Genomic DNA, 12,898 nt, shown 5'->3' with positions numbered 1-12,898 from the left:
TTGTCCCAGCGTCTAGAACGCAACTGAATGCTTTTTCAAGAGTCTCCATACTTGAAAAACCGCGGAAAACTACTTTTAAACAGGAAATGACGAAATATTTACGTACATATTTACAGCGGGTCTATTCGCAAAGGATTAGTACTACCTGAGGTAATTTTTCCAGACCTTTTTACTGCAGGTAAAAGTCGCCGTAATCTTTACTGACATTGTCTGTAATGATTACTGAGATGGCACATTCGGACGGGACTAAAATCACAGAGAAGCTCTGGTAATAATTACTTTACCCCACCTCTCCATGTTAAACTAGTCCCGTCTGAATAGGGCTTTTGTAAACCTCAGCAGGTTGGTTTCGCTTGCGGTTAACAAAATCAGTTTTTATGCATTATTTTTCCATCACTGATTAGATCTTAGACTTTGTTCAGAGAGCAAATCCATGTGGTACCCACAGAATTCAGTTCAGTCCAGATTCACATGCTGTCACATTCCATGTTATTAAAGGGTTAGTTCACAAAAAAAATGTAATTCTGGTATTAATTACTCACCCTCATGACGTTCCAAACCTGTAAGACCTTTGTTCATCTTCGGAACACAAATTAAGATATTTTTGATGAAATCCAAGAGCTTTCTGACCCTCCAAGGCGGTAACGTTACCACTTTCAAGGCCCAGAAAGGTAGTAAAGACATTGTTAAAATAGTCCATGTGACTACAGTGGTTCAACCTTAACTTTATGAAGCGACGAGAATACTTTTTGTGTGCCACCAAAAAAAAGACTTTATTTATAAAACACTTAAGAATTTATTTTCTTTTGTGTCAGTCTCTAACTCTGTTCACGTGGGCATCGCAACGCATGTGTGTGATTCTGACACAGGAGCCGGCCAATACTGAGCCGATGTACTGACATAGAACCAGGACACGCTGCACTGTGTTTACTTTGTGAAAAGACTGACACGGCAGAGAAGAGATTGTTGAAAAAAGTTGTTATTTTTGTTTTTTTTGCACACAAAAAGTATTCTCATTGCTTCATAACATTAAGGTTGAACCACTGTAGTCACATGACTATTTCAGCAATGTATTTACTACCTTTCTGGGCATTGAAAGTAGTGATTACATTGTAGTCTATAAGGGGGTCAGAAAGCTCTCGGATTTATTCAAAAATATCTTCATTTGTGTTCCGAAGATAAATGAAGGTCTTACGGGTTTGGAGCGACATGAGGGTGAGTGATGAATGACAGAATTTTCATTTTTGTGTGAACTAACCCTTTAAGTCCCTTAAAGCCCTGTAGAGCCTTTTCCAATGATGCTTTTTTGTCTGCTAAAAATCACTGAAATTATATGAATTGCGCCTTTTTTCACCTCAATATTAAAGTCTGATTCTGCTGTGATAATGGAAAAACATGAAAAAAGGTCACTAGTGAGATCAAGTTTTATCCTGACTGTTCATTACTGGCAAGGAGGACAATAACCACAAATGAACCCATGATAACACATTTAATTGCAAATTCTAATAACACATCACATATTAGAGCACCTTAATTACTAGAATCATTTACAGTTTTGTATTTGCTTGTCTGGGTCATAACTTATCAGGTTTTAGAAGAGGTAACAAAGGTATGCTAATTAGGCAGAAATATCATTCTGTGCGGTGCGATCTTCACAACATTAGGTGGTCTCACTGTCATTATCTGCATGATTTAATCAGAGGTTGTTTCAGAGCAGTGGTGTGATTCAATACATTTGTGTGTGTGAAAAAGCTAGTAAATTAAACTTGCTGGTGTCTTAGTTTGTGGACTTCACCAAGAGCTTCAGTGCTTGACTATTGGGCATGTACCTCATCAAACAGAAACGCTGCCTATTCCTGCCTAATCTCATATTGATTTTGTTCTTAATGGACAAAGTAATTACAAAAGCTAGTTGTATGAAACTGAGGTCTGATTGTGGCTAGTGTGTCAAAGTTGTGTGTTGTCATTTGTGTGTCCTGTGATGTAAATCTCAATCACAAATCTCCCTTGAGTAATATATCTTAGACCAATATGCAAATTGTTTTCTCAGACTGTGAGATGTACTTTGATAAAGCTCACTCCCATGGCATTGTGTTTGATTGGTTTCTCTTTATCATGTAGCCCAGTCTGTTATAAAAGTCTGATATCAGTTGGATTTTAAAATTATTTGATTCTCAGAGCGAAGAATTAAATATGGAATTAATCCAGTTCAGCAAATCAAATGGTATAATGCATATTATTGATCTTATTGTGAATGATTCATCCATGCATATGTTTTTATATTAAAATTTGTTTTGACATAATTCGATAATTCGAAATTACAGACTGGTGACATATGCCGGACTTCTTTAATCATTTAGTCACTTTCTTACAATCAACTTAAAACTTGCTTTCAGATTTTTCTCCATTTAATCAACAACCGATGGATATATTGAGCCAACTAATTCCCCACAATTCATTTTTTAAGTACAATACAACATGAAAGAAAAGATCTGTTGCTACTTACGTTACATTGTGACTTTAAATTGTCAAGAACCATAATAATTGTACAGGATTCTATTGACCAATTAAAGAGACAATCTAGATCCTATCACCAATTAAATCTTGATTAGGTGGCAGCATTTTGTCAGTTTCCATCCCCTAATTAGTTTTTCTTCATTTCTGTGGTCAGGTTGCACAGGTGAATGGGATATAGCGTGTTGGCCATCAGCCAGGATTGGAGAGCTGGTCACCATCCCCTGTCCAAATTACTTCAGCCATGTCAGTGATCAGAGAGGTATGTCAATATCTTTTCCAATAAATATAGAGATGCAAAATGTTTTTCAATAAACCTCCTGTCTTTCTCCTTGTGTTTTCAACATTATTCTATTTCTTATCATTCTTGATAACGTCTTTTAAAGCAACACCAAAGATTCTTTTGTACCTTAAAATAATGTTTCCAAAATCGTTTCAGTGGTTCATCAACTCGTAACAGGGTGAACGGCACTTCTGCATTCGCTTTGCGGCCCTCAATCGGCTATAACCGCACTATGCAAGTTTGCCAGATCGGGTAGCGGATCTGTTGTTAGAGAGACATAAGAAACTACAAATTTGACTTGCTTTACGGCAAGCGTTGCAATAGCCGATAGGTGGAGCAAGGCTCTGGGTGGAGCGTACTCGGCAGGTACATATAAATGGAAGATACCTAGCAGCCAGGTAGCTTTTGAATTGTCATCATGACGGAGTCTGCAAATAAAAGGAAGGGTATGATGTCGGAGGAGGCGAAGAAAAGAAAACGGGAGCATAAGAGCTTGAACTAGAGTGAACATTGGACCAGCTTACACTCGTTGGCGAGAGCTGAAGGAGGCTACATAAAATCATGCAACATACTCTACCTTTTCTGTGGACATCGTTATTTCCAAAGCCGGTGCTGGATAAACAAATAGCGTGCGTGCGACGGTAGGCTGCGGTAGGCTAAATTATTTACGACAGCGGTAATGGACAATTCCGCTTCCAACCTGTAGGGGGACCGAAGAGGAAAAGTGCTTTGGCGTTGCTTTAAAGTCACTAGTAGTGCTGCAACCTCTTTAGAGACTTATTTTCAGAGTTTATGACTGAATTAGCATCATAACCAATATCACATTATTTAAAGACTATGCCAAAGTTCTTCTGATTAGTCTTCGATAGCTCTGGAGACAAGAGAAAGATTGTCTCTGTTATTGGGACCTGCTGTTGTAGTTTAGCAGCAATATTTACACACAAACTGTAATCATGTGACTTTCTCTGGGGAGAGCCTGGTGGGCAATTATTTGCTGAGAATTCATGACTACTGTAATTTATTCAAACAAGGAAAGCCATAGCTAACTTTTAATACCATTAAGCCTTTTGTGGTTGCGTTAGGATAATCAGGATTAGCTGTGTATTTAGCAACACAACATGAAATCAAGGTAGCTGTGTTTTTATGGATACCAAGAAGCAGACATGACAATATCATTGTCTTTTATAAAAGGGTGTTTTAATGTAATATTTTAAATAAACACTGTTCTTTTGAACTTTATATTCATCAAAAGAAATAAAAAATGTCACGGTTTCCACAAAAAATATTAAGCAACTCAACTGTTTTCAACATTGATAATTGGAAATGTTTCTTGAGCAGCAAATCAGCATATTAGAATGATTTCTGAAGGATGCAATGGCTGCTGAAAATTCAGCTTTGCCATCACAGAAATAAATTACATTTTAAAATATATTAAAATAGAAAATTATTATTATTATTAATGATTATTATTATGAAATTGTATTCATATTTCACTATATTATTTTTTTTACTATATGTTTGAAGCCTTGGTGAGCATAATAGATTTCTCATAAAAACATTTTAAAATCGACCCCAATTTTTTAACTGTAGTGTATATTTGACCTGATGATTTATACTTGACAAAAAGTATGGGATTATTTAGAAAGGCAACATGATACATTCTGAACCGCCGATTTATGTGGATGTTTCATTCCACTCTTTAAAATAAGGTTCTTCCTTGGCATCAATGTTTCCATAAAGAACCTTTAACATCCATGAAACCTTTCCATTGTACAAAAGGTTCTTTATAGTAGAAAAGATTCTTTAAAGATTCATTAAAATGAATCTCCACTGAGTCCACTCTAAGAAAAATGGTTCTTTTAAGAACAGTGAAAGGTTCTTTGGGGAACCAAAATGGTTCTTCTATGGTATCGCCATGAAAACCCCCTTTTGGAATCTTTATTTTTAAGAGTATATATTGATACTTTGCACGTGACGTCAGTTGTACTGGCTGTTCTCTAGCAACGAAAACCAGTAAACTAATCAAGGATCTTGCCAGGACGTTGCCAGTTTTAATATACAAAAGTTGGTGTTTTGAGGTGTACACGACATGCCAGATTGTTGTTGTGCGATTGGATGCACTAACCGCGTTTGTTGCCCGCCAGATATCACGTGACTGCAAAGTATCTATATGTTGCTATGAGTGAATGTCCTTTAGAGTCCTTGACTTGTGTACTCGTTGCTGACTGGCTAATAACTAAACTGCTTTCAGCATAATTTTAATAGCTTGCATTCATAGATCGCTGCTGACTTGTCTTTTCTATAGACTGTCCAATAGACCTGTCAATCATACTGTCCTTTGATGGACAGGTTTAAACATTAGCACTCATATCATGCCAGACGTCATTCAAGCAAAACCTTACCTTAATTTATTTTAGTGTTTGTAACGGTCTGGGGAATTAAAAAAAAACGCCTTTTGTCATAAAGTTAATGGCCTTCGTTTCATATTTTCAGCAATAATCTTTATTTTGATTTGACCCTGGCTCTTAAATTTTCCTTTTCCCTCTCAAGCACACAGAGGAGTAAAAGGAGTCATGTTGAAATGAAGTTGAAATGTAATGTCCAGAGGAACTGAGGAGTCTATGGCAGTTAAGTTTGCCAATATTTCTTGAGAGTGGGTTGCTCAGTAATCATGAAATTGTAAAGGAAAATTACTGTGTGGATCAATACGTTTTTCAAAGTGATATTACTTTAAAAGCAGCTGTGACATCCATGCAGTTCTAATGTAGGGGCCATTTCTGTAATGACACATCTATAAAAATACAGCACTTTTGGCCGAGCTCTTACAAAGGCTTGTCGTATGTTGAAGATGTATCTGTGACGCCTTTCTTTTCTATAGAAAGTGTCTATGTGTTTTTATCTTTTTGGACCCCCGTATAGATGATATAGAATTTAAGTGAATGTTCTTCTACTCATTTGCGCTTTCTGTCACAATTTCAGCTTTGATTTACGACCCTGATTTCATCCTATGAACTGTTTACACATTTCTAATAGCTTCCAGGTCATATCTCCGTCTTGCTGAAAGGGGCATGCCTTTCCTGTGAAACTCTGAGTGCTCTGAGAGAGTGCTTTTTGGAAGAAATCCCAAACATGGATTGAGGGATTTAGATGGTACAGGGTGAAATGCAGTGGATTTATCTTGTGGAGTTCATGCAGGAGATAGCCTTTGGTGAGCTGTGATACAGGCCAGATGTGAATGGGAAAAGACCTGGATATTAGTTTGGGGGCTGGCCGAATTGATGATCATGTGATGGGGAGTGATAACTAACTGACTGGGAATGTTGAGCTGGATTTTAGGGGAGACCGAGACATATATAACATGTTGATGGAACAATTTATGAACCAGAGGGAAGAACAAAGGACATGCACGGACCCAGTGGACGCAAAAATCCTCATTAATTTATAGCAAACAGATTGAGGCTTTCTGGACCAATCAAAGGAAACGTTTGTTTTCCTTAGCACCGATTTCCCAGAAATGCTCAGTGTTTATTGCCCAGAAAGAGTCTTTAAAAGATATTCAGCTGTAAATATTGATAATATTATTAGATATAATTGTTTTATTAGGGTGCCTACAGTACACACTAGAGTTTACTCTGCACTATTTGTTACGATTACGCTCATTTCAGTGGAACTATGCGAAATTTATGCAACCATAAGTTGGATTGGATTGCTTTTGGAAAGCCAGTTCAATCTATTCACTTCATTTAATGGCCTCAAAATGAATCATACACATTTTTATCTATCAAAGCTTTCTGTATTGTGTAGAACTGACTGTGGGTTTGATTTTTGATTTTTTTTTTTTTTTTTATCTATTTCACTTGAATCTATTTCTATTATATAACAAAATTTTGACCCAAGTGGCATTTATTTTATAGAGAAATATAGCACTAACACCTATCAAGCTAAATAAGTGTGAATTTATGGAGAACTGACTTTATAAATCCACAAAACAACGACGACAACAACAACAAAACCTTAGAATCTTAAGCAGTTCAATTCAGGAAAAAAAATGTTCTGTAGACAATTTCAGACATTTTTAAGTGTATAATTGCATAAATGTAGCCATTTGGGACTGTTGTGTGTGTAGAAATATTTGTTTATGGCTCTTTCCTAATAGCACTGATGCTTTGTGTAATCAAGCCTGAAGATTAAATCTCAATTCCAGTTTGCCAGCTGTTCCTATATTATCCAGCAGAAGTAAAATTCCTTTCTTGAAGCTCAATCTGTCCAGTTGTAGTATCAGATTACAGATTCAAAAGAATCTACCAGGTCTTGTGTTATGGTCAAATCAAAAGGCAATTCATTTTTATAGGAGCATGGAAAGGAAAACAAGCGTTACGAAACTTGGCAGCACACAGATCCAGGGACATGTCATAAATTTATGGAGGGTGGAGCTTCTAGTGTCCTAACACATGTGAACTTTTTACCCAGGAGCTTTACAGCAAACATTCAGTCATTAATCTTCTCAACTTTTCAGAGTGGTTTCTTTGCTCATAACTCAGCATTCACTTTCATGCTTCAGTCAAACATACTATCAATAGGGCAATGACCTCATGATCACACCTCATATAAATGTTCAGGAAGTAAAGTTTACCAAACCAGAGCTGTTCTACGTTACTTTACATGCTTGCAAGCAAAGGTAAACACAAAGTTCATGGTTCAGTATAGCTCAATCAAGAATGTGTGCCCTAATGTTGATTTCTACAAAACTATATTTCCATTTGTCTCTTTAGTTTAATTTTTTTTTTATTATACACTCACCTAAAGGATTATTAGGAACACCTGTTCAATTTCTCATTAATGCAATTATCTAATCAACCAATCACATGGCAGTTGCTTCAATGCATTTAGGGGTGTGGTCCTGGTCAAGACAATCTCCTGAACTCCAAACTGAATGTCAGAATGGGAAAGAAAGGTGATTTAAGCAATTTTGAGCGTGGCATGGTTGATGGTGCCAGACGGGCCGGTCTGAGTATTTCACAATCTGCTCAGTTACTGGGATTTTCACGCACAACCATTTCTAGGGTTTACAAAGAATGGTGTGAAAAGGGAAAAACATCCAGTATGCGGCAGTCCTGTGGGCGAAAATGCCTTGTTGATGCTAGAGGTCAGAGGAGAATGGGCCGACTGATTCAAGCTGATAGAAGAGCAACTTTTACTGAAATAACCACTCGTTACAACCGAGGTATGCAGCAAAGCATTTGTGAAGCCACAACACGCACAACCTTGAGGCGGATGGGCTACAACAGCAGAAGATCCCACCGGGTACCACTCATCTCCACTACAAATAGGAAAAAGAGGCTACAATTTGCACAAGCTCACCAAAATTGGACAGTTGAAAACTGGAAAAATGTTGCCTGGTCTGATGAGTCTCGATTTCTGTTGAGACATTCAGATGGTAGAGTCAGAATTTGGCGTAAACAGAATGAGAACATGGATCCATCATGCCTTGTTACCACTGTGCAGGCTGGTGGTGGTGGTGTAATGGTGTGGGGGATGTTTTCTTGGCACACTTTAGGCCCCTTAGTGCCAATTGGGCATCTTTTAAATGCCACGGCCTACCTGAGCATTGTTTCTGACCATGTCCATCCCTTTATGACCACCATGTACCCATCCTCTGATGGCTACTTCCAGCAGCATAATGCACCATGTCACAAAGCTCGAATCATTTCAAATTGGTTTCTTGAACATGACAATGAGTTCACTGTACTAAAATGGCCCCCACAGTCACCAGATCTCAACCCAATAGAGCATCTTTGGGATGTGGTGGAACGGGAGCTTCGTGCCCTGGATGTGCATCCCACAAATCTCCATCAACTGCAAGATGCTATCCTATCAATATGGGCCAACATTTCTAAAGAATGCTTTCAGCACCTTGTTGAATCAATGCCACATAGAATTAAGGCAGTTCTGAAGGTGAAAGGGGGTCAAACACAGTATTAGTATGGTGTTCCTAATAATCCTTTAGGTGAGTGTATGTCATTATAGGTTAATGTTTTTTATATATTTCTGTATATCTTTAAATCATTTTTAGCTCAGTTGAAGAGTTCAGATGCAAAAGCCTCTAAGTGGCGTCTGAAATTTTCTTCTAGAATGATCATTTTTATCCAGCTCGTATATTTAAGTTCAGTAATTTCACTTAAATGGCAATGAAAATTACCTATTAATTGTCATTTAAGTGAAATTACTGAACTTAAATATACGAGCTTGATAAAAAAGATAAAAAATAATGAATGAAATTTCAGATGGCACTTAGAGGCCTTTGCATCTGAACTCTTCAGTGTTAATTTGAGAATTTTTAGTATTTACTATACTTTTTCAACTTTCAAAATTTTAAGTTGTAGTTTTTCATCTAATATTGCATCTTATATTTCTGCTTTATTTCAATTGCCAAAAATTATTTCTAATAATTTTAGATAACAATAATATTAAAAGTCGTAAAATTTAAATACATTAATATAAATAAAAGTTATTTAGACATTAACACTATTTGTGTTAACTATTTGTGTTGAAATTTACTTAAATTAAAAACAACTTTGGCATCTTGATAACACAAGACTATAAAGGCCCTAATATACTCGCGAAGTTCCTTTTCGTTCTTTGCTTAGGGGTAAAAAAAAAATCTGAAATGCGTGCCCAGCAGGTATACTGTTACCGAACATCCTGTTTAGATGAATATGTAAGTATGTGATGCACACTTTCCATTCAACACACAACAAAAATGACAGCAGTGAGAAAACAGCTGCTAAGAAAGCGTCATAGCGATGAGGGCATGTTTGCACAAGCTCTGAAATTCGGTACTCCAGTCAAGTCACGTCATGTTTATAAAATACTTTATACAATGTATTGCTTTAAAGCAAGCAGTTTTGACAGTATTGACCTTAAACAGTATTGAACTTAAAAAAAAAAAAAAAAAAAAACAGTATCAGCGTCCCTTTCAATTAGAAATACAACTTAATTTTCTACTATAAAGCGGCTCTCCAGTGTGTTCATGTTTTGAACTGGAATGCAATGAACTGGAGAAGATTACCACGTCAAAGAAGGTGGAGCCTACGTATTATATCATCACCTCGGACCAATCTCGAAGGTGTTTACCAGCTGGAGCGAACTTTTCCGGAAAGTTGTAAGTTGTAAGTACATCAATGTGACCATTATTTTTGGAGGCATGCCACAAATTCTGTTGGATTGAGCTTAGCTTGTATTGAACACAGAATATTCTTTAATTACCCACATTCTTACGACTTCTCACACTAGTTCCACTTTTGGAGCCGCTGTCATAATAATACATCAAGTAGCTTGCATTTGAAAGAGGACACACCTAAACACCCACCTTCAATGCAGAAAGCTGCTGTAATAACACTTTGCTCAAAGAGCTTTATCAAAAGCCCAGTCGGATTCATGTTTATACAAGTCACGCTACTGTCAACACTTGCACAAGGACCAAAACTTTACCAGAACCCCCATCCTCTCCCTTCAGGCTGGCAATGAATCTTGTATAAATTCTGACAGGAGCGAGCTTAAATCTGAGGCCTCCTCTGAGGCCCAGCGTGTGTTTCTGCTGCGTGCTTCGAGGCAGACGATCTCTTCAAAGGCACGCTCTGAAATAACATAACAGCAGGTTGATTAGCTCCCATGTTCGGTCCACATCTTCATACATGGCACTGATAATCCTCATTGTCTTGTCTTTCGGGATGATGAAAGCATTCTTCTGACAATCCCTCATTGAAAACAAACCCAGACTCTAGCAGCAGTAGCTTATCTGCCTCGGTCTAGCCCCATTGCTTAAGATTACACAGACAATGTCTTATGCGTTTTTAATGCACATGTATTTTGATGAGGAGATTGTCATTTAGGAAAAACATACTGAATTACAGTTCTTTTGTCATGGACATGAATAAAAAATGGAGTCATCGAAGGATTTTGCGAGCTCTGGATGCTGATATGAGTTGACTATAATCTGTTTATTAGTTATCACTATAAAATAGCTCATATTTTATGTAATTCTGTTGCAGGCACTGTGAATGTCCCCAATCCTCACTTTGTCTAAATGTAGATTTTCGCTCGCAGGGGTATAACATCATCAGCTACACATACTGCTGGCAGACTGATAATGAGGTTTCCAAGCTGTCCCATCTGAGGGAGATGATCACCGCTACAACTTGCCAAATGCATATCAAACGCTCCAAAAAAATTTTTTTCCCCCCTCTTGGTTCCCACAGAGCCATTTTAATTGGATGTGGGGCTGCTGTTTAACTTCAGAAATAGAAAACAGCTTCTCTGTTCATGTTAACATGTTTAAAGGCTTGGTGAACAGGCAGAATGGGGTGGTCAAAATCTGTCAGTTAATTGTGGACGCTTTGCATGGAGAAAATGCTACTCATTAAAGGCTTTTTTAGCTAGCTGATTGTATGACATTTCGTTACAAAGATTCTGTTATAATTAATGCGCAGTGGATTCACATGAAACCCTGTATACATATGTTTCTCTGTTCACAAGTGGAGCCTGATGTGTTCTCTAAAGGTTTATGCCTACCTTCTTTGATGCCCTAATTTTCCCCAAGGATGACAAGGTTCCTACAAATGAGAGTAACATTTTCAGGGGTGAAGAAGTTGATGTTTTATTCATGACTAATCTCTCTAATTGTGAGCCAAATTTTCCCCTGGGAAATTTGTTAGATTAAAATACAACCAGTGACAAACAGTACATTCAACTTTTATTTTATTTTATTGTTTTTCATTTATTTATTTGATAGAAAACTAAATATTTCCAAATGCAGAGTGAGATATCTGTATGACATTTTAATAGTCAGAGGCAAATTTACAATCCTTTCCTCGTAATACTGCTAATATTTTAGGAGGTGCTGTTTTTTAAAATTCCATTCCTTTCCATTCATCTTCTGTTGTGACATCAACCCTCAAAAAACCTGGCCTCAAGTCTATGGCAGAAAGGTCATGAATTTGATAAGCGTGATGTAATGTGTCCAGTAAGTAAAAGGATTTTCCAGCTGGTATTTCAGGCAGAGATAAGAACGACAGGACTACACTCCTCCACTTTGCAGAGCGTGATTATCTGATGATGAGCTTGTGTACTCTTTACTTCACAAATCAGCTCCATTCAGTTTGAAGTCCTCCAGGCCTGAGAGGATTCTCAAGCCAATTAACATTTAGCACAGTGATCAGTTGCTGAAATTTGCTTCTCCAAATTGCAAGGAAAACTGTTCCAAAAAATGTCAGATAATTCCATTAAAGTTTGCTCATAAAATTCAAAGATCATAAAATTTGTGTTGCAACATAAAAAAAAAAGAAGATATGTTCCAAGTTTTCCAGTGCATGTAGATGTAAGTAATTTCCTGTTGATTAATTCACTGGCCGCTTGAGATCCATGAAGTGCTCATTTCCTTTGCTTGTTTTGCAGTAATCGGTCAGCTCATTTTTGGCTATGCGTTTTAAGTGTGACTGAGTAGCAGTGATTACATGGAGGAATTAAGCTGTGATTGAATCTTCTAGTTTAACGTATTCACCGCCATTTTGCCATTTTCAGGAAACATTTCAAAGAGCTGTACTGCCTATGGCTGGACAGAAATAAACCCAGTTGTCCTTGCATTCAACTGTGGCTACGACACAAATATCACAGAGGATGGAAACATGGTGCGTATGATTGCTTTTTTTCTTTATTGTTTTGATTGGCATCCAGTGTGTTTTAAACAGTAACTACATACATTTTCACAGGTACCAAATACGCAATCAATCAAGTTTTCTTTTTTTAAGTTATATTGTTAGGCATGTTTGCCTTTGTTGGATAGGACAGTCAAAAAGAGGTCAGGAGGTGAGAGGGGCACAGGATCGGGAAAGGACCACGAGTTTGGTCGCCTGAAGTGCTGTTGCAGACATATAGTCAGAACGCTGCCCACAAGACTATGGCTTCAACATCAATCGAGTTCACTATTAAATCTAAAATAATAATAATACTAATAATTTGTTACATTTATATAGCGCTTTTTTATATGGAAGGAGGAATCTCCTCAACCTCCACCAATGTGCATCATCCACCTGGATGATGCGA

At 37.3% G+C, this 12,898-nt stretch overlaps 1 protein-coding gene across 1 annotated transcript in view; it reads left to right on the top strand.

Moving 5' to 3' along the window:
- The window catches only part of vipr1a (vasoactive intestinal peptide receptor 1a), a 32,261-nt gene that overhangs the window by 5,654 nt on the left and 13,709 nt on the right, over positions 1 to 12,898 (top strand). Inside the window, exons 3-4 of the mRNA XM_079875772.1 lie at positions 2,672 to 2,776; positions 12,377 to 12,483. Coding sequence (XP_079731898.1) covers positions 2,672 to 2,776; positions 12,377 to 12,483 — 212 coding nt within the window. The remainder of the gene's footprint in view (positions 1 to 2,671; positions 2,777 to 12,376; positions 12,484 to 12,898) is intronic.

The sequence above is a fragment of the Squalius cephalus genome, assembly GCF_949319135.1.
Source record: "Squalius cephalus genome assembly, chromosome: 7".
Classification (NCBI taxonomy): domain Eukaryota; kingdom Metazoa; phylum Chordata; class Actinopteri; order Cypriniformes; family Leuciscidae; genus Squalius; species Squalius cephalus.
This window is presented reverse-complemented; position numbering and strand designations above follow the sequence as displayed.